The sequence below is a fragment of the Canis lupus genome, chromosome X (genome assembly GCF_011100685.1).
Source record: "Canis lupus familiaris isolate Mischka breed German Shepherd chromosome X, alternate assembly UU_Cfam_GSD_1.0, whole genome shotgun sequence".
Classification (NCBI taxonomy): Eukaryota; Metazoa; Chordata; class Mammalia; order Carnivora; family Canidae; genus Canis; species Canis lupus.
In genome coordinates, this window is record NC_049260.1 from 121,683,238 (window position 1) to 121,707,367 (window position 24,130).

Genomic DNA, 24,130 nt, shown 5'->3' on the forward strand with positions numbered 1-24,130 from the left:
TGAACAAAGGAAAAGAAGATTACCAAAAAGACTACAAAAGATATTTATATCACAAAGGCCTTTAATACAGCTGTGTAATATTGTGGAAAATACTATAGAAAACACAGCCATAAAAGTATGAAGAAAATCAGGTGTAGTATTCACTACTGGTACTATGTCCAGATCCCTTTTACTGGGCCAGTGAAACTATCTCTCTCCTACTTCAGAATATTAACATTGCCTGAAGGATGCCACCTTGCTTTAAAATGCCTGGAAATGTATGCCTTCCTCCAGGTAGCCCACAGGCAATGGCTGATTAGGAAGAGACTATAGGAGAAGTCCAGCCCCTTGCCTGAAGGTGGGCCAAATCTGTAGTGCCATTCGTCTCGGAGGGGTCAAATAGAGGCTACTCTTCAAGTGAAATCACATCTTTGGTTTACCTTTTCCCCTTCTCTATGTTGCTTTCCTTGCTTCATTTACAAGTTTCTCTTAGAGCACTCTAAATTATTCGCTTTTGAATACTTGTCTTAGGCCCTGCTTCTAAAGAATTTATTTTTCTTTTTTCTTTTTTTTTCTAAAGAATTTAATCTAAGAAACAGAGAATTGTGATGTCTCTGAAGTAAAAGAATTATTGTTAAACCACATATTTTTATGTTATGCATGTTTATATATGTGTGTGTTATTTCATAAAAAAAAAGAAGTTAAGGAGGGAAGGAAGAATAAACAATGCTAAATGTTGCTACATGCTGCTAAAAAAGTAAAAAATAAAAAGTTGAGTAATATAAGAACAAATAAGTGTTCATTTTAGTAACAGAGCCAACATTGGCTATCTTGGTTGCAGGGATTGCTTAAAAGTCATGAGCTTGCTCAAAGAGTTAAAAATAGACCTGCCCTATGACCCAGCAATTGCACTGTTGGGGATTTACCCCAAAGATACAAATGCAATGAAACGCCGGGACACCTGCACCCCGATGTTTCTAGCAGCAATGGCCACGATAGCCAAACTGTGGAAGGAGCCTCGGTGTCCAACGAAAGATGAATGGATAAAGAAGATGTGGTTTATGTATACAATGGAATATTACTCAGCTATTAGAAATGACAAATACCCACCATTTGCTTCAACGTGGATGGAACTGGAGGGTATTATGCTGAGTGAAGTAAGTCAGTCGGAGAAGGACAAACATTATATGTTCTCATTCATTTGGGGAATATAAATAATAGTGAAAGGGAAAATAAGGGAAGGGAGAAGAAATGTGTGGGAAATATCAGAAAGGGAGACAGAACGTAAAGACTGCTAACTCTGGGAAACGAACTAGGGGTGGTAGAAGGGGAGGAGGGCGGGGAGTGGGAGTGAATGGGTGACGGGCACTGGGTGTTATTCTGTATGTTAGTAAATTGAACACCAATAAAAAAAAAAAAGTCATGAGCTTGGAAGTCAGGCAGCAGCATGGGAAGAATGGATGAGAGGTAAGTAGAGAAAGTAAAGAAAACTGTTTTGTCAGAAAGTAGGAGTGTGAAAAAGAGGAAATACTTAAGGCACTATTTAGAGGGCAGATTTTCAAACTTAACATGGGAGCTTCTAGATCACATTTATATGCTAATAAGACACAGCAAATAAAAAGGGACAAGTTGAAGATCTAAGAAAGAAAAAAAAAACAATTGAGTGCAAATGGCTGGAGAGAAGTGCTTTTAAGATGTTGCAAAGGGAATTTCAGCATGGACTAAGGAGCTGCTCAAGAAGACCTTTGAGATCTATTTCTACTTTGAGAGTCTGAGTTGATGTTTTAAATATATATATATATATATATATATATATATATATATATATATATATATAATGTTTAAGCAGCAGGAACTAGTGTACCTGAGTTCATCTAGGAAAAAAATAAAAAGTTTTGGTTTAAGGCAAGAATCTATCACAGTTTTCTTTTTTTTTTTTTTTTTAAGAGGTAAGGGTTCTTACCCGCCAATATCCTGCTTCACAAAATCCCCAGGTTCTTGTCGTCTTGATTCCCCTTGGCCAGTTGTTCCAGGAAAAATATTAATCAGGAAAAGAAGCCCAAGGATGATTGTGTAGAAGTGACTCATTTGTGTGACTATCATCTTCTTAGGCAACAACTTGGAGAGACCTGTGAGATCTGTGTTTGGGGAAAAGAGGAAGAAAAAGGAGTAGAAGACAAAAAAAAAAAAAAAAAAAAAAAAAAAAAACAAGGTAAAAAAATATATATATTATTCAACTGTATTAGAGTCATTTAACTTCCCTAGTATCTAGTTACTAAATGATTAATATGACAATCCCCTTTCCTCGGTTTATAAATGCCACCAAAATTCATTCCCAACAAACTCCTTTCTTGAATATACCAAAACCCATTCAAGAAAGAGTAAAGAGCTCTAAATCACTAATTCAGTCTTAGGTGGCAGTTTCATCTCTTTCCCTGTTTCCTCTCAGCTTTAGTTACTTTTTCATAATCCAAGAGTTTAAAAGAATCTCTCATGTCTTCATTTTATTTTCCCCAAATCCCATTTTATCTTTACTCACAAATATCTTTGCCATAGTTAACTGTGTAGTATTGTAGAGAATATTATAAGACCTGAACTCTATAGCATTCTTGAGATTGATTCTCATTTCAATACAGTTAAGCAATTTTCTAAAAGATCAAAGGTCTTGGAGTAGATGAACTGTTTCCTCTGAAATAGGATGTTTACCCGTAAAGATATTTGAGGGCAAAGTTAACTCCATGTAGGGGCCACAACATAAGAAATCCAAGTCTATTCTCCTAGTACAGAAGACTCAAAAAGGCCAGCAAATTATACTGATGATAGAATTACGTGATTTAGATTTGCCTATGTTCAAGGCTATTTTATGAACTCTGGACTGGTGGACATTTACCTAAGACATGGAGCTAAAAAAAAAACAATATAACAAACATTAAATGGGGATCCCTGGGTGGCGCAGCGGTTTGGCGCCTGCCTTTGGCCCAGGGCGCGATCCTGGAGACCCAGGATCAAATCCCACGTCGGGCTCCCGGTGCATGGAGCCTGCTTCTCCCTCTGCCTGTGTCTCTGCCTCGCTCTCTCACTGTGTGCCTATCATAAATAAATAATAAAAAAAAAAATTAAAAAAAAAAAAAACAAACATTAAATGGTCTCATTCATTTGGGGAATATAAAAAAATAGTGAAAGGGAATAAAGGGGAAAGGAGAAAAAATAAGTGGGAAATATCAGAAAGGGAGACAGAACATGACAGACCCCTAACTCTGGGAAACGAACTAGGGGTGGTGGAAGGGGAGGTGGGCGGAGGGTGGGGGTGACTGGGTGGTGGGCACTGAGGTGGGCACTTGACGGGATGAGCACTGGGTGTTATTCTGTATGTTGGCAAATTGAACACCAATAAAAAATAAATTTATTTGAAAAAAATGACTTCTCATTTGGATAGCACAAGAAAAAAAAAGGAAAAAAACAATATAAAATGGCACTTTCTTGCTCTCTCTGAAGATTATGGCTTCTTTGAATCTGATACATTGCCCACTTAAAGGAGACCTAATTCTGACCCAATATCATATTCTTTTTAAGTTATATCAGTGGTTTAACTTCCAGTGAGAAAGAAAGGATTTAAAAACTTTTTTTCCAAGGAAAGTTTATGCAATTGACTAATATGTAATACAGATACATGCTGGAGAGCTATTACGGTTGATGAGAAAATGAAGAACAAGTCTTTTTAAATTTATCCCACCCCCAAAAAAGTAGCCACTAGGCTCTATATTCAATTGTCTTCTTGAATCTTTGTGATGAGAAAACATCTATTCTTGAGTTGTTGCCTAGGCATTTTACAGTATGGCAACCTTGCACATACCCAGAGTCTGGACATTTAGATAAGGACCCAAGCTTAGGATTCCCACCACAAGTTTCTGCTTTGCTTTTCCCAAGGTATCTTTTAAAAATAACCCCTTAGAGTTGAGCCCACAAAAAGTTAGTGATCTCCACCTCAACCACTTTATAAGTAATAGATGCTCGTAATTCTGCTTTCTATCTCTTGCTAGCTTATGACCTGACCTTCCCCCCAGCTCATTTTACTGCCCAATTGTGGGATTTGTAAGTAAATAAATCTTGTGACTTTACTTTTTATGTGTGAATGTATTAAAACTGCACCTGCAATCAAAACAATCCCAGGGTTTTCACTTCCCCAAAGTGGAAGCTCAGATGCTGGGGGAGCTACCTGTCGACCTCATATGGGTGGCTTGTGCCTCTTAATTTATCAAGGTATAATCTTCATATTCTTAATACACGAGCTATGGTTCTCTCTCAACAGAATCTGGTACAGGCATAGAAAACTATGATACTGGAGAAGATGAACTTTTGACATGAGAAAGTGTCCACATTACAGATAAAAATAGTCATAAAATTAGGTTGTATCTTATAAAATTGCCAATATTTGACAATTTTTGTTTTACAAAAACAGCAAATTTTTATGGTAAATCTAATATATAGGCTGTGGCATCCATGATTCAGTAACTACACAAGAGTTAATGCTTATTTTACAGAAATGAACAAACAGTACAGTTCAGAAAAGCATAGTATATAAGTAAGAAAATATGGTACATGAGCAGATGATTCTGGGGCATGAAAATCAGCTGTAGTATGAACAGTAACCATGATATATGCTTAACCATCCACAGTGCTTTAGCATACCCTAATGTTGTATGATTACATGACAAATGTTAATGCTCAAATAATCATAATACAAAATTGACAATTACCCTATAGGAACAAAAACACTTGGTACACGGTATGAAGCCCAAAATGCAAAAATAACCCATGGAATATAAAAAAGAACTATGATGGATCCTCAGAAAACCTAAGTATATGAGCAATAATCCTGTGTATAGAAGAAAACAGCTATGCTGCATGAGCAAAGAAAACCATAGTGTGTGCTCAACTACACTATCCTACTCTATACTATGGATCATGATTATGGTAAACAAGCAGCAATTGTTCTCACACTAAGAATAGATGCAAATGATACAGAAGCAAACGTTTATGATTTGGAAGAAGAAAACTATGATATATCATATGATGCATAAGAGGACAACAATGTTATATATACTCAGACTAAGGTACATGTTTGCATAACTATGAGAAGGCAGCCGTCACATATAGAGGAGGTTGGACATAATATGTGTCCTCCAACTACCATAACATTTTGTTAACAAACATCATTATTATAATGCATGTGAAGACATGTATGTATAAAACCATTTGATCACACTATATGTCAGAAAACCAAAGTACGTGAGCCTAATGATCACCGAACAAGACAACAGAACCTTGGTAAACACTTCCTTAAGACATTATACATGATCAAAAGCATGCCACTTGACTGTTGCACAATAATGTGAATACTTAACACTATTAAACTGCACATTTAGGGCAGCCCATGTGGCTCAGCGGTTTAGTGCCACCTTCAACCCAGGGCATGATCCTGGAGACCCTGGATCAAGTCCCATGTCAGGCTCTCTGCATGGAGCCTGCTTCTCCCTCTGCCTGTGTCTCTGCCTCTCTCTCTCTGTGACTATCATAAATAATAAATAAAAAAAAAATAAAAATAAAATAAAAAATAAAAAACTGCACATTTAAAAATGGTTAAGATTTTTATGTGCTTTTTAACCACAATTAAATTTTTAATTAAAAAATTGTACTGGAACAGGTAGCCTTAGCAAGTTAGCAAATAGCTACAAAACAGTCACCAACTGTGGCATGTATACACAGAAATGTGGCACATTAGCAGTAACTAGTATTAAATGAACATGTATCCATGACACATGCTCAGATGACCAGCAAAGAAGAGCAAACAAGGACTGTAAGACAGCAGACCGTAGTGCAAAAACTGTAATACTTTAAAGTCTTTAAACATGATAAAGTATCCATGTAGCTATAGATAATTATAGTATGCTTAGAGATATTTGGTATATCAGTCCTTAACCATAATGTGTGCACACACTGTGTGTATCATAGCAACCATGATCAGGAATTAAGTGACATTGTTTAGGAGTAGATGGCCATACTTGTGGAGTAGACTGCCATGGTGCAGGAACAGAAGGGCATGGTCCAAGAGTAAGCAGACATGCTCAAAATTTTTCTCACTGCAGTAGAGAGATAAGATATAGATGCATGTGGCCACAATGAATAACTAGTATCTCTTTAGTAATGATGACCAATAGTAAAGAGCTAGCTATAACATATGAACAAAGAAGTATAGCATACACACATCCATGGTGAATAAACTGAAAATTACAGTAAAGGAACATCATATAATGCCATGGATATTTAAACAACTATGCTGCACAAACAGAATGTAACCCTAATACTAGTTTTAAAATTAGTATAAAGAAGCCAGGCCACATTGCAAAAGCAGACAACCATGACATGTGCTCCTATAAGTACAGCACATGGATAAACACCAATGACATATGAACTTACAAACAATAAGCATATTCAGATAACCATGGGCACAATAGCAGATGCCTGTGAAAGAAGCAGGTTGACTATGAAATAGGAGGGGATAACCTTTGTGCAGGCTCAGATAATCTTGGTGTTAGAATGGATTATCCATGGTACATGAACATACAATTATGACACATGCTCCAGCCACCATAATACCTGATTGCACAGCCAAAATAGCAAATGATCAACCAATTCACTCTGCTCAAGATCTAAAGGAGAGTACAAGTAACAAACCAGAGAGAAATAATATCTATAAACTTACAAATTAATATCTCTATCCAAGATATGTCCTGAAACCCACACCTGCACTTAGATGTCTGAGAAATAACATGTTAAAATCTGAGGTTCAGATATTCATTCACCTCCGCACACATACAAAAACACTGTCCCCCTGTAATCCCTTAATCTCAGGTAACAGTAATTACCCTTCCATTTGCTCAAAGTAAAAACCCTGATATCATTCTTGACTCCTCTTTTAATCTCATATCCCACATTCAATCCATCAACAAGTCTCATTGGTATTCCATTTAAAAAGAAACATATCCAGGGATCCCTGGGTGGTACAGCGGTTTGGCGCCTGCCTTTGGCCCAGGGCGCGATCCTGGAGACCCGGGATCGAATCCCACATTGGGCTCCCGGTGCATGGAGCCTGCTTCTCCCTCTGCCTATGTCTCTGCCTCTCTCTCTCTCTCTCTGTGACTATCATAAATAAATAAAAAAAATTTAAAAAAAGAAACATATCCAAAATAAAACCACTGGTCATCACCTCTGCTGCTACTACTTGGGCTCAGCATCTTTTGCTGAAATCATTGTAAAAGCCTCTTAATTGGGCTTGTTGACTCTGCTCTTGCTTCCTTAAGTCTTTTCTCTATATAACAGAGTGAACTTTAAAAGTGTTAAGTCAGATCATGTCTCTCTTCTGCTCAAAATCCTCCAATTGCTTCCCAGGTCAAAAGCCATGTTATGATCTACAAGGACCTACAGGATCTAATCTCCAAATAGCTGGCTAACCTTATCCTCTTCTACCATCCTCTGTTACTCACTCCACTTCAGCCACTGTGACCTCCTTGCTGCCAATTGGATATATCAGGCATGTTCCAGCTCTAGGGCCTTTGCCTCCACTGGGAATGTTCTTCATCTAATTTCCACATAGTTTGTTCCTTCTCTCACTTCATGTTTTTGCTCAAAGATCACCTCTCTCAATGAGGCCTATCTAAAATTTCACTCTATCTAAAATTTCAATCTTTCTTCACATCCTGGATACTTCCTATGCAGTTGCTCTATTTTTCATCATTTGCACTTCTAAGATATATTTCATGTTTTTTGTTATTGTCTGTTATTCCAGTATAATACAAGCCCAACAGGGACAAGGAATTTTGCTTATCTTATTCACATATATATGCCCAATACACAGAAGAATGCCTAATAAATAATGTATACTTAATAAATAGTTAATTAATGAATGTTATTTTGAAAAAGTCACATCCATAAATGGGGTAAAATAGTATAAAGATCACCTTCATACTACCAGATCAAGAGACTACTCAGCATTACCAAATACTAGTCATGTTAGGCTTTAAAAGACTTCCTACTTCAATGTAAAATGGGAATAATAATACTCATAATCTAATTCTAGATTAAATAATATACATAAAATACCTGACCTGCTACCAGGGACGCCTGGGTAGCTCAGTGGTTGAAACATCTGCCTTCGGCTCAGGGCATGATCCCAGGGTCCTGGGATAGAGTCTCACATCAGGCTCCCTGCAGGGAATCTGGTTCTCCCTCTGCCTATGTCTCTGACTCTCATGAATAAATAAATAAAATCTTCAAAATAAATAAAAAAAAGACCTGCTACCAGGATGAGTTTGCTGTTAGATCCTGTCAACATACAAATTCATTTTATCACAAACTTTTGAGCATCTACTATGTAAAAGGCATGGACTTCAAATGGGATTCTTAAAACTTCTTTACCTCAGTGCCTAGAAACTACCAGATACTAACACTCTACCCACCAGCACCCCACTTGGATGCTATGAGGCACTATCTGCCAGTACTTTACCTAAACAGAGGCATCGCAATTGTTGCTACTCACATACTACAAAACTCTGACATTTTGTTGCCTCAGTTTGAAACAACAGTTTCATTTAAGGCCATCTAATTCCACTTAGCCTCAAAGTACTACCATTATTAAAAGCTCTGGAGCCAGAAACATCTTAGTGCCAATTCTTGACATACCACACAGAAACCTGACATTGGGTGAATGATTTGACTCAACATTCTCCTCTATAAAATGTTGATAATGATAATACTGCCATACAGGAGTGTTATGACAATTAAATGGAATAATTTGTGGGCAGAATTAAGCATTATGTTTGACATATAGTAATCTTTGGTCACTATAAAATGCAGGTCAATTCCTTGACCTCTTGCCTTCCAATGAGCCTCGGCTTCACCCTAATCCAGTCAAACTTTCTCATGGTCAAATACTAAATCTTGTCATTACAAATCCATGATCTCAAATAACTATATGACCACATCCTCTCAACCCTACTGTCAATTCTTCTACCCTCCCAATCTGTAATACCTTGATCCCACCACCTTCAAATTGCCCATCATCACCTTCATGTTATTTCCTTTCTTGCAGTACTTGTTATATACATAGTCTATAATTTTTTTTATTTTTTTTATTTATTTATGATAGTCACAGAGAGAGAGAGAGAGAGAGAGAGAGAGAGAGAGGCAGAGACACAGGCAGAGGGAGAACCAGGCTCCATGCACCGGGAGCCCGACGTGGGATTCGATCCCCGGTCTCCAGGATCGCGCCCTGGGCCAAAGGCAGGCGCCAAACCGCTGCGCCACCCAGGGATCCCCATAGTCTATAATTAATATCATTAAAATCATTCTCTGGTATGTATCTTCAACACACTTGCCTCTCTCTTACTCTGTTGTACCTGCCTGGAAAAACATAAATCAGCACTGGCCACAACCTCCTCCTCTGAAATTCCTTAAACTCCATATTACCACCCTAGTTATACTACACCTCTGGCCATTTCTATTCTATCTTCTTAGTGGGCTTCCCCTTTAGAGGGAACCCTCTAAAACTTTAGGTTCCCTGGCTTGGGATTAATACAATTCAAAATATATCCCCTATCAGACACGAATGATGAAATATCTATAACCTCTACCCATAAAAGCTTAAAACATCTGCAGAGAACAGAATATTATGAATAATAAACCAGGAGACTTGAAAAAGAATCAAATATAACTTCTGGAAATAAAAAGACTTTGAAAAGTCAAATGTATATCTTAGCAGGACACATGTTACATATAAATAGAAACAGATTGCATATCTTTTACATTAGAAGAGGAGAAAAAATAAAATGACTTAAGAAATGCCAATCAAAATAAGAAATAAAAGAAAAAACATAAAATAAGCATGCTAAATAGAAAACATTAAAAGATGGTAGTTTCTAACTCAGATATATTAGCAACTTTAGTCTCTAAGGCCCATTTGAAATAAAAAGATTATCAGACTAGATTAAAAATACTAAAACTAAATTATCTGCATGTTGTTTATAAGAGTCATATCTCAAACACAAAGGAACAGAAAAATTGAAAGTAAAAGTAAAAAGTAATGCTATGCAAATATTAACCAAAACACTTTTTAATATTCAGAAAGTAAAGACTATAATTCAAAGGCTTATTAAAGATAAAGAGGAAAATTCCATATGGTAAAAGGTTCAATTTAACAAGTATAATAAAATTCTATACATCTAATAAGACAGCTTTATTATTTTTTTAAAGATTTTATTTATTTATTCATGAGAGACACAGAAAGAGAGGCAGAGACATAGGCAGAGGGAGAAGCAGGCTCTCTGCAAGGAGCCCAATGGAGGACCCAATTCTGGACCCCAGGATCACGCCCTGAGCCAGAGGCAGACACTCAACTGCTGAGCCACCCAGGCATCCCTAATAACACAGCTCTAAAATATGTAAAGCAAAAATGGAAAGAACTACAAAGAAACATAGACATATCTATGACCATAATGGAGTACCTTAACATACCTCTTTCAGAAATTGACACATTAGAAAGCTTTTAAAAATCAGGATAGAAAAGATTTTAACAAGATGAATAACAAATCTGAACAATGGGAAATATACAGAATACTGTATCCTTTGATGGCAAAAATACACCTTATTTTTTTATCTCACTGGATATATTTACAAAAATGTACAAGACTATAAAATAAATTACAAATTTCAAATGATTAAAATAATATAGGATATATATACATAGGATATGGATATACATGAAACTCATGGCCAAATAAAATCAAAATACAAATGAGAACATCATAAATGCACAAAACCAAAATCACTATTAAAACTTAGGGTATGCAGCTAACAGTACTTAAAGAAAAAGACATGGCCTGTATATCAAAAAGAAAAAAAAACTTAATGAGGGAAGAAGATGATCAAAATAAGCTCATAGAGTAAAGATACTAATAAAGATGGAGCATCAATTTTTGAAATAGAAAATAAATAATTTATAAAAGAGATGATTAAGAAAGCCAAAAGTTGATTCATTGAAAATAACTAAGAAGCAGATCATGTGCATAGTTCAGCAACTTTCTAACAACTCGTTTGAAGATTTAGATGAAATGAACAAATTCCTAGAAAAATATAACTCACTAAAACAGAATCAAGAAATTAGAGAAAATAATAGTCCTGTAAACAGTAAATAAATGGAAATAGTAGTAAAAAATATGCCCACAAAGAAAACCCAGGGCCCAGATGATTTAGCCAGTGAGTTTTGCTGAACACTCAAGGAAGAAATAATGTAAATTATATGTAAATTTATTCATAAAATAACAAAAGGTACAACATCTCTAAATTTGTGTTACTAGATTAACATAACCTTAATACCAAATCCTGACAATGACAGCATGAGAACAGAAAATTACCAGTAAAAATCCAGAAGAAATTTAGCAAATTGTATACAATATGTAAAATGAATAATACATCATAGCCAAATAGGGCTTATCCTAGATATTCAAAATGTTGAATATTAGAATATTAATTAATAAAATTCACCTACATCAACAGATTTTTTTTAAGTTATGACCATATCAATCAAAGTAAGACTAGAAGGGGATTTCTTTGATTTATTGAAGGGAATCTACAAAACAACATATAGAAAACAACATACCAAAAAAGAAAAATTATAAAAACTGTCCCTTTGAAATCAGGGACATAATGCAACTGCTATTCTAAGTCCTAGGTAGCAGAAGAAAATAAGACTAAGAAAAGAGGTAGTTTGGAAAGGAAGAAACAAAACTCATTACCTGGATATTCTATGACTGTGTATATAGAAAATTCTATATAATCAACAGATAAATTATTATAACTTGTAAAAGACTTTATCAAAATAGCTGGATACAAAATTAATACCCAGAAATCAAATTCTCAAGATGAATAATTATATATTTAATTTTAAAATCCATATGGTATAACATAAAGTTAAGAGGTATCATATGGGGGGGAAACTAACAAAGCAGGAGGGGAAAACTAATAAAGCAGGAAACCACAAATGTTGGAGAGGATGTGGAGAAAGGGGAACCCTCTTACACTGTTGGTGGGAATGTGAACTGGTGCAGCCACTCTGGAAAACTGTGGAGGTTCCTCAAAGATTTAAAAATAGATCTGCCCTACGACCCAGCAATTGCACTGCTGGGGATTTACTCCAAAGATGCAGATGCAATGAAACACTGGGACACCTCCACCCCGATATTTCTAGGCAGCAATGTCCACAATAGCCAAACTGTGGAAGGAGCCTCAGTGTCCATCGGCAGATGAATGGATAAAGAAGATGTGGTCTATGGATACAATGGAATATTACTCAGCCATTAGAAACGACAAATACCCACCATTTGCTTTGACATGGATGGAACTGGAGGGTATTATGTATGCTGAGTGAAATAAGTTAATCGGAGAAGGACAAACGTTATATGGTCTCATTCATTTGGGGAATATAAAAAATAATAAAAGGGAATAAAGGGGAAAGGGGATCAAATGAGTGGGAAATATCAGAAAGGGAGGCAGAACATGAGAGACTCCTAACTCGGGGAAATGAACTAGGGGTGGTGGAAGGGGAGGTGGGCGGGGGGTGGGGGTGAATAGGTGACGGGCACTGAGGTGGGCACTTGACGGGACGAGCACTGGGTGTTATTCTATATGTTGGCAAATTGAACACCAATAAAAGTAAATTATATATATATAAATTTATATAAATAAATGTAAATTTATATATATATATATATATATATATATATATATATATATATATATTTAAAAAAGAGGTATCATATGAAGCAGCCCAGGTGGCTCAGTGATTTAGCGCCACCTTCAGCCCAGGGTGTGATCCTGGGGTCCCGGGAGCAAGTCCCATGTCGGGCTCCCTGCATGGAGCTTGCTTCTCTCTCTGCCTGTGTCTCTGTCTCTGTCTCTCTCTCTCTCGCTCGCTCGCTCTCTGTCTCTCATGAATAAATAAATAAAATCTTAAAAAAAAGAGGTATCATATGATCCAGTAATTCTGTTACTGGGTATTTAACTAAAGAAAACCAAAAAACTATTTTCAAAAGATATATGCACCCCTATGTTTATTGAAGCATTATTTACAATAGCCAAGATATGGAAGCAATCCAAGTGTCCACTGTCCATCCATAGATTAATGAATAAAGACATGGTGTGTGTGTGTGTGTGTGTGTATACACACACACATACATACATACATAATGGAATATTAATCAGCCATAAAAAGAATAAGATCTTGCTATTTGCAACAACACGGATTAACCCAGAGGGTATAATGTTAGGTGAAATAAGTCAGAAAGAGAGAGAAGTACTGTGTGATTTCACTCATGTGTAATTTAAGAAACAAAACAAAGAAAAAAAATACAGGCAAATAACAACCAAAAGTGACTTTTAAATACAGAGAATAAACTGGTGGTTACCAGAGGGGAGGTGGTTGGGGTTGATGGGTGAGATAAAGGAGATTAAAAGCACATTTATCATGAGTACGGAGTAATATATATATATATATATATATATATATATATATATATATATATATATATATAATTGTTGAAACATTATACTGTATACCTGAAACTAATATAACACTGCATGCTAATTATATTTCAATTTTAAAAATCACCTAGGCCTATAAATAAATCTAACAAATGATGTACAACGCCTCTGTAAGATAAAACTATAAAATGTAAAGAGATGATGAAGACCTAAATAAATGCAGAAATACAACTTTAAACAGAATACTGTCAAGTTGTCAATACTGCTCAGTTTATTTTTTGACTGATTGGTCAGGTTTGACAAGCTGATTCTAAAATTTTGCATGGAAATGCAAAGGGCCAAGAATATCATTCTGAAGTCTTTTTTTAAAGATTTATTTATTCATGAGAGAGACAGTAGAGAGAGAGAGGCAGAGACATAGGCAGAAGGAGAAGCAGGCTCCTCACATGAGCCCAATGCAGGACTTGATCCCGGATTCCGGGATCATGACCTGAGCCAAAGGCAGACACCCAATCACCAAGCAACCCAAGTGTCCCTCTTTCTGAAGTCTTAAAGAAGAATACAGTAACAGGATTTTTTCTACTAATATCAAGATTGATTTTAAAAATTGTAATGGGCAGAAGGGTATTGATGCCAGGAGAGGCAAAGAGAAAAGTATATTCAGGAAAAAAAAATCTAGGCATATATGGACATTTGATTTATGGCTGAGGTAGCACTGAAGAATTGTCTGGTAAATACAGGATTTTCAATAAATGGTGCTAAGATCATTGTTTATTTTCATACCTCATACAACAATTAAATTGGAACCTTACCAAGAGCATGAAAAAATTTACTAAAGGTGGGTTGAAGATTTAAACATGAAAGTCAAAATTATAAGACCACATAATAAAAGTGAACTTCTTCACAAACTAAAGTAAGAAAATATTTCTTAAGCATACACAAAGTGTAAATTATAAAGGAAGCAACTAATAAAACAACATATTAAAATTCAGAGCTCTGTTCATCAAAAGACGTAAGAAAAAGAGTAAAAGAAGCTCATAAAATGGTATATTCTTGTCACACAACATACATTTAAATTAAAAAAAAATAAAGAAACATCTAAAATATGTGAAGAATTCCTATAATACCATAAGAAAGAGAGAAAATCCAATAACAAAAATGGACAAAAGACTTGAAGAGGTACTTCACGAAAGAGGAACTACAAAATATTGTTTTCAAGAAAAAGTGTTTTATTAGTAATCATGGAAATTAAAATTAGAGCCATAATAAATTCTCATTACACCTCCATTGATTGACAAAAATTTTAGTCTCATAAACATCAAGTTTGACAAAGATATGAAGCAAAAGGAATTCTCCTACACTCTTGGCAGGTGTCTAAAATGTCACAAACTCCTTAGAGAAAAGTTTGGCAGTAGATTGTCAAGTTGATAACACACATATCCATGATCCACATTTCTACTGCTAGACATATGGGATAGAGAGTTATTTACCCATCTCAGAGCATATTTCAGAGAGGAAGGGATCGCAGGTAGACTCCTCCAGGAACAAAGGGAGCTGGCAGGTGCCACTCCCCTCCCCACCCCAGCATAAACACACAGCCATCTACAATAACCAGCCCACCACCTACACACCCTACTCTCATGCTTACACCAAGCCCTGGCCTCCTATGATTCAACAGACCCACCTTTCCCAGTCATGCTTGCCTCAGTGCTCTTGCTGCAGATCTCCATCCCCAGAAGACTGGCAAAAACACTGCCAACACTGTATCTCCTGACCCACACATTTTGCAGGGCCTCAATTCCACCAACAATAGGACGTCTCATTTCACAGGCAGACCAGCACACTCCTTGTTAAAATGTGCTCTGCTGTGGCTGGGACCAAACACTACCCACAACAGACAAAGAGAACCTCTGTGGATGACTAAAGGGGGTGCACCAGGACCCAAGAGCAGGGCAAGGGCAACACACACAGAGGACACTCCCTGAAGTGTCAGGTAATAGAGAACAGGGGACATTGCACTGCAGGGCAATTGCTACCTTTAAGAATAGAAGACACAGCTGACTTTCCTAACAGGGAGAAACAGACACAGAGAGTTATATAAAGTTAGGAGACAGAGGATATGTCCCAAATAAAAGCAGAGGACAAAACCACAGCAAGAGACCTAAGCAAAATGGACATAAGTAATATGCTGGAAAGGGAATTTAAAGTAATGATCATAAAGATACTCCCTGGACTTGAGATAAGAGTAGAGGACATCAGTGCGACCCATAACAAAGAAATAAAAAAGAACCAATAAGAGTTGAAGAACAAAATAAATGAAATTAAAAATATACTTGATGGAATAAACAGCAGGATAAATGAAGCAGAAGAACAAATCAGTGAAATGGAAGCCAGAGAACAGGAAAGAAATCAACCTGAGTATTACTTAAGTGAGAGGAAAAAAAATACACAAGTTGACTTAGGGAACTGAGCGACTCCATCAAGTGTAATAGCACTCATATTATTGGGATACCAGAAGAGAGAAAAAGGAGACAGCAATTTTATTTGAAGAAATAATAGCTGAAAATTTCCCAAATCTGGGGAAGGAAACAGCTATCCAGATCCATGAGGCACAAAGATCCCCCAACAAATTTAACCCAAGGAGGTCCACATCAAGAAACGTAGCAATTAGAATGGGGGAAAGTAGTGAAAAAGAAAAAATTCTAAAAGTATCAAGAGAAAAGAGACAGTTATACACAAAGGAAACCTTGTGAGGCTATGAGCAGACTTTTCAGCAGAAACTTTACAGGCTAGAATACAGTGACACGATATATTCAAAGTGCTGTAAGGGAAAAATCTGCAGACAAGAATACTCTATCCAGCAAGGCTATCATTCAGAATAGAAGGAGAGGTAAAGAATTTCTCAAACAAAAACTATAGGAATTCAGGAGCACTAAACCAGCCCTATAAGAAATATGAAAGAGGATTCTTTGAATAGAAAGGAAAGACATAAGTGAGAATATGAAAAATAAGAAACACAAAAGTAGTACAAATAATTATTTCTATAAAAATCAGTCAAGGGATTCACAAAATAAAGGATATAAAATATGACACCATATACCTAAAAATGGGGAGGCGGTAGAGGAGTAAAGAAAGGGCTTAAACTTAAGTGACCATCAATTTCATATAGAATGCTATATGCAGACGTTATATACAAATGTAATAGTAACCACAAATCAAAATTAAAAACCAGTAATAGATATGTGTAGAATAAATGATTCCAAGTATATCACTAACGAAAGCCAGTAAACAATGAAAGCAAGTGAGATAAGAATCAGAGAAAAACTACAAAAAAACATAAAACAAGTAGCAAAATGGCAATGCACACGTAACTATCAATAATTACTTTAGATGTAAATGAACTAAATGCTCCAATCAAAAGACATCGAGTATTAGAGTATATTAAAAAAAAAAAAAGATTCATCTATATGCTGCCTACAAGAGACTCATTTCAGGCCTAAAGACACCTGCAGATTGAAAGAAAAGGAAGGAAAAAACATTTATCAAGCAAATGGAAGTGAAAAGAAAGCCAGGGTAGCAATAAGTATACTGGACAAAACAGACAATAAAACAAAGACCATAAGAAGGAAGTTTATAGCAATACAGGTCTACCTCAAGAAGCAAGAAATATCTCAAATAAACAACCTAACCTTATATCTGAAGGAGCTGAAAAATAACAAACAAAATCCCAAACCAGCAGAAGAAAGAAAATGATAATGATTAGATTAGAAATAAATGTTATAGTCAACAAAACTAAAAGACAACCTACAGAATAGAAGAAGATATTTGCAAATGACGATCAGATAAAGGACTAGTATCCAAGATCTATAAAGAACTTATTAAACTCAACACCAAAGAAACAAACAATCCAATCATGAAATGGGCAAAAGACATGAACAGAAATTTCACAGAGGAAGACATAGACATGGCCAACAACACATGAGAAAATGCTCCGCATCACTTGACATCAGGGAAATACAAATCAAAACCACAATGAGATCCCACCTCACACCAGTGAGAATGGGGAAAATTAACAAGGCAGGAAACAACACATGTTGGAGAGGATGTGAAGAAAGGGGAACCCTCTTGCACTGTTGGTGGGAATGTGAACTGGTGCAGCCACTCTGGAAAACTGTGTGGAGGTTCCTCAAAGAGTTAAAAATAGATCTGTCCTAGGACCTAGCAATTGCACTGCTAGGGATTTACTCCAAAGATGCAGATGCAATGAAACACCGGGACACCTGCACCCTGATGTTTATAGCAGCAATGTCCACAATAGCCAAACTGTGGAAGGAGCCTCGGTGTCCATCGAAAGATGAATGGATAAAGAAGATGTGGTCTATGGATACAATGGAATATTACTCAGCCATTAGAAACAACAAATACCCACCATTTGCTTTGACGTGGATGGAACTGGAGGGTATTATGCTGAGTGAAATAAGTCAATCAGAGAAGGACAAACATTATATGGTCTCATTCATTTGGGGAATATAAAAAATAGTGAAAGGGAATAAAGGGGAAAGGAGAAAAAATGAGTGGGAAATATCAGAAAGGGAGACAGAACATGAGAGACTCCTAACTCTGGGAAATGAACAAGGAGTGGTGGAAAGGGAGGTGGGCGGGGGGTGGGAGTGACTGGGTGACAGGCACCGAGGGGGGCACTTGATGGGATGAGCACTGGGTGTTATGCCTTATGTTGGCAAATTGAACTCCAATAAAATAAATAAATAAATAAATAAATAAATAAACAAACAAACAAACAATGTGGAGGAAGAAAGAAAGAAAAAGAAAGAAGAAAGAAAGAAAGAAGAAAGAAAGAAAGAAAGAAAGAAAGAAAGAAAGAAAGAAAGAAAGAAAGAAAGGTTATAGAAACTAAAAAATAGTAGAATGAAACCAGGAATTGGTTCTTTGCAAAGATTTTTTTTAAATGCGGGATCCCTGGGTGGCGCAGCGGTTTGGCGCCTGCCTTTGGCCCAGGGCACGATCCTGGAGACCCTGGATCGAATCCCACGTTGGGCTCCTGGTGCATGGAGCCTGCTTCTCCCTCTGCCTATGTCTCTGCCTCTCTCTCTCTCTCTGTGTGACTATAATAAATAAATAAATAAAAATTTTTAAATAAAATAAAATGATAAACCTCTATCCAGACTTATCAAAAAAGAGAGAGGACTCAAACAAATCAGAAATGAAAGAGGAAAAATAACAACATCACACAAATACAATTTTAAGAGAATATTATGAAAAACTATATGCCAAAACATTGTACAACATAGAAGAAATGGATAAATTCCTAGAAACATATAACCTACCAAAACTGAAGTAGGAAATAATAGGAAATTTGAACAGAATGATTACCAGCAATGACATGAAATCAGTAATAAAAAAAAAAACTCCAAACAAACAAAAGTCCAGGACCAGAGAGCTTCATAGGTAAATTTTACCAAACATTTAAGAAGAGATAATAACTATTCTTCTCAAACTATCCAAAAAAAAATAGAAAAGGAAAGAAAATTTCCAAATTCATTCTACATATCCATCATTTCTGTGATATCAAAACCATATAAAGACACCACTAGAAAAGAGAACTTCAGGTATACATCCTTAATGAACATAGATGCAAAAATCCTCAACAATATATCAGCAAACTGAATTCAACAACACATTTAAAAAAAATCATTTGCCATGATCAAGTGAGATTTATTCTTGGGATACAAGGGTGTTTCAATATTTGCAAGTCAATCAACATGATACATCACATCAATAAGAGAATGTATCAAGACCATATACGATCATTTCAATAAATGCAGAAAAAGCATTTGACAAAGTACAACATCCATTCATGATAAAAACTCTCAGCAAAGTAGGTTTAGAGGGAGCATACCTCAATATAATAAAGGCTTTATATGCAAAACCCACAATGAACATCATCCTCAATGGGGAAAATCTGAGAGCTTTTCTTCAAAGGTCAGGAACAAGAAAATGATGTCCACTTTCACCACTTTTATTCAAAATACTATAAATTCTAAACATAGCAATTAGACAACATAAGAAAATAAAAAGCAACTAAATCAAAAAGGAAGATGTAAAACTCTCACTATTTGCACATTACATGAGACTGTATAGAAAGCCCTAAAGACTACTTACATGAACTGATAAATGATCAGTGAAGTGATAGGCTAAAATCAATCCAGAGAAATCTGTTGTATTTCTATACACTAATGATGAAGCTGTAGAAACAGAAATTAAGAAAACAATCTCATTTAAAGTTGCACTAAAAATGTAAAATACTTAGGAAAAAACTTAACCAAAGAGGTTGAAAGCCTGTAATCTGAAAAGTATAAAACAACGACAAAGAAAACTGAAGATGACACAAAGAAATGGAAGGACATTCGATGCTCATGGACTGAAATAGGTATTGTTAAAATGTCTATACTACCCAAAGCAATCTACACATTTAATGCAACCCCTATCAAAATATCAAGAGCATTTTTCACAAAACTAGAACAAACAACGCTAAAATTCATATGGAACCACAAAAGACCCCAAATAGCCAAAACAATCTTGAAAAAGAAAAGCAAAGATGGAAGCATCATAATTGCAGACTTCAAGTTATATTACAAGGCTTTAGTAGTCAAAACAGTATAATACCAGCACAAAAACAGACATATAGGTCAATAGAACAGAATAGAAAACCCAGAAAAGTACCCTTGACTCTATGGTCAACTAATCTTTGACAAAGCAGGAAAGAAGATATAATAGGAAAGAGACAGTCTTTTCAGCAAATGGTGCTGGGAAAACTGGATAGCAACAAGCAAAAAAAAAATGAAACTAGACCACTTTCTTATGCACAAAAATAAATTCAAAACGGATTAAAGACCTAAATGTGGGACTTGAAATCATATAAATCCTAGAAGTGAGTACAGGCAGTAATTTCTTTGACATCAACTGTTAGCAACATTTTTCTAGATATGTCTCCTGAGGCAAAGGAAACAAAAGCAAAACTAAACTATTGGGACTACATCAAAATAAAAAGCTTTTACACAGCAAAGGAAACAATCGATAAAACTAAAAGGCAACCTATGGACTGATAGGATATTTGCAAATGACATATCTGATAAAAGGTTAGTATCCAAAATATATAAAGAACTTATGAAATTCAACACCCCAAAAATGAATAACCTGGTTAAAAAACAGAAAGACATGAAAAGACATTTCTCCAAGGAAGACATTCAGATGACTAACAAACACATGAAAAGATACTCAACATCACTCATCATCAGGGAAATGCAAATTCAAAATTACAATGAAATAGTATCTCACTACTGTCAGAATGGCTAAAATGAACAACACAAGAAACAATAGGTATTGGCGAGGATTCTCTCGTAGTGGGAAAATTCTCTTGTAGTGTTGGTAGGAATGAAAACTGGTGTAGCCACTCTGGAAAACAGTATGGAGTTTCCTCAAAAAGTTAAAAATAGAACTACTCTATGATCCAGCAATCACACTACTGGGTATTTACCCAAAGAATACAAAAATACTAATTCAAGGGGATACATGCACCCCTATGTTTATAGCAGCATTTTCAATAACCAAGATATTTCGGAAGTAGCCCAAGTGTCTATGGATAGATGAATGGATAAAGAAGTGATTACACACACACACACACACACACACACACACACACACAGTGTAATGTTATTCAGCCAAACAAACGAATGAAACCTCGCCATTTGCAACAACGTAGATGGAGTTAGAGTACAACTCTAAGTGAAATTAGTCAGAAAGACAAATAGCATATAATTTCACTCATATATAGAATTTAATAATCAAAACAAGCAAAGGGAAAAAAGAGAGAGAGACAAACCAAGAAACAGACTCTTAACTAAAGAGAAAAAAATGATGGTTACCAGAGGGGAAGTTGATGGGGGGGGGGATGGGTAAAATACGTGATGTGAATTATTTTTTTTTTAATTTTTATTTATTTATGATAGGCACACAGTGAGAGAGAGAGAGAGGCAGAGACATAGGCAGAGGGAGAAGCAGGCTCCATGCACCGGGAGCCTGACGTGGGATTCGATCCCGGATCTCCAGGATCACGCCCTGGGCCAAAGGCAGGCGCTAAACCGCTGCGCCACCCAGGGATCCCTCGTGATGTGAATTAAAGGGTATACTTATCAAGATGAGCACTTAGTAATGTATAGAATTGTTGAATCACCAGAAACTAATACAACACTATATGTTGACTATAATGGAATTAAAATTAAATTAAAAACTTAATAAAAAATGGTAAACAGTCCTGTTAAAGACAGGACAAGAAAGGAATTTTATGCTAAGGAGAGCATAAGTCTATACAACTTTCCTTGAAAATAATTTGGCAGCATGAATAAAAAGTCTATAAAAAATGCTCTGATTCTACAACTCTACTTCTAGGAATCTACTATACAGAAAAATTCAGAAATGCAAAAAATAATTCATGTTTAAAATATTTATTACAATACTATATTAGTGAAATTTAAAATAATTTAAATATATTAAGAAATTGGTAAAACGATTAATGTTCTATAAATGAAGATTACATTTTAAAACTCTTTTCACATGGGGAAAATGTATATGATATATAAATATGTGCAAAACCAGGATATGTAATCCAGAAAGGTAAGTTTTTGCCCAAAGTCACTTGGGCAGTGACTTACTGAAGGTCACAATACCAGTTAAAACAGGGAATGGAATTGAACATAGAAACGCTCTGAGAATAACTATGGTATAGGAGCATATAACCAATATGAGTGCCCCTCTGATCATGGTACATTGCCTATATACAATTGCTACAGTGGATAAATAGACATTACTAAGAGTTTAGCCATAGAACCAAAGGAATTAGTGATCTGTTATGATAATCAGGACCCAACTATGGATTATCAACTTACATGTGCTCAAATGAACTTGATCATAAAGGAGCAGATATTCATATATATAAGTTGACAACCATTGTGTTTGAGAAATCATTAATATTTTAATAAACTCAGGAAGCATGCTAAAGTGTCAATAGTAAATGAGTAGATGACCATGGTGAATTAAAGAATCCATGATATTACCATGAAGTCATTCAACCATGGAACATGTCATGGTAGTGCTGGAGCACATAATGATAGAATAGTAATTATTCAGATAGATATTGCATATAATTTAAAAACATTGAAACAAATGAACTTGCTTCAGGAACAGATGCAACAATGCAAGAGTACACTGATACATATTTAAGCACCCATGGTTCAAAAACAGCTACTACTTAAGTTTGAGCAGTTGATCATGATGAACACTGAAACAATCTGCAATACATGCTGAAAGGTGTGAAGCAATAGACATCTGAACATGAGAAAGGGGCAGAATAGTGATAGAAAAGTAGGCAATCATGGTACATGAGCCAATTATCTAATGCTTATAATCCTTCATTCTCAGGACGCCTGGGTGGCTCAGAAGTTGGGCAATCTGCCTTCGGCTCAGGGCATGATTCCAGGATCTGGGATCGAGTCCCACATCGGGCTTCCTGCGAGGAGCCTGCTTCTCCCTCTGCCTGTGTCTCTGCCTCTCTCCCTGTATCTCTCATTAATAAATAAATAAATCTTTTTAAAAAATCCTTCATTCTCAGGACTGGTATGGACAATCAAAGTTCAAGCACATAGTAAAGAAGTACACTTCTACAACTTAAGACAGAAGGAAATAATATTAACGATCTGCTTACTGAGGTATATATGCTGCATGAATTAAACATGCACAAAACATGAAAGAAATGAGTTTGACCCAGAAATAGAGGGTAATAGTGTAAAAAGGGACCACTCTAGCATAGATCAAAAAGGCACATGAATATCCACCAACAGCTTTTTGATAATTTGACCATCATGCATACCACACAATCTCAGAACTTAACTGAAATTTATGAAACAGGAGGAAACAGCCATAGTGCAGGAATAAATGGACATAGTAAAGATGCAATCACAAATGCTGCTATGTGATTAAAACATGGATCATGGGTTTTTTTTAAATGGCTTTGCTCCAAGAGCTAAAGGAATTAATGTAAATGGAGATTCCATGGTGCATACCCAAGAAACTACAGTGCATTTTGAAGATGCACTATAGGAGTGTGAGCATCTGAAAATGATGCACAATCAGAAAGCCCTGTGAACAAGAAGCCAGTTATTATAGAGGAGAGAGCAATGATTCAAGAGCAGATATCTATCACCCAAGTGCAGGCAGTAATTGACATATGAAGGAATATAGTAGATAGCAATAAGGCAAAAGAAGACCATGAACACTACATAATCATAATACTTCTCAGAAAACTCCAAAACAAGCTTTTAGCCATGATTTATTTAGATGGTATAGGAGCAGACAGCAGTGAAGGAGAAGAATACCTCAGCCCGGACCTGAAAAACAGCATGCATAAGCTAATACATAGTCCAAGGTACAGAAGATGGCATTTTCAGTATAGGATCAAATGATAATGATTCATGCTAAGAAAAGT

The 24,130-nt window shown here is 35.9% G+C and overlaps 2 protein-coding genes across 3 annotated transcripts in view; one reads left to right on the forward strand and one right to left on the reverse strand.

The window, feature by feature from the left end:
* LOC119868539 (melanoma-associated antigen 9-like) overlaps window positions 1–24,130 on the forward strand; it is a 778,808-nt gene that overhangs the window by 496,735 nt on the left and 257,943 nt on the right. The gene's annotated exons all lie outside the window — the stretch shown is intronic.
* Window positions 1–24,130, reverse strand: part of GABRA3 (gamma-aminobutyric acid type A receptor subunit alpha3) — a 309,088-nt gene that overhangs the window by 224,908 nt on the left and 60,050 nt on the right. For both annotated transcript variants that reach the window (XM_038588582.1, XM_038588581.1), the window contains exon 2: window positions 1,943–2,117. In XM_038588582.1, coding sequence (XP_038444510.1) covers window positions 1,943–2,082 — 140 coding nt within the window. In that variant the 5' untranslated portion in view covers window positions 2,083–2,117. The remainder of the gene's footprint in view (window positions 1–1,942; window positions 2,118–24,130) is intronic.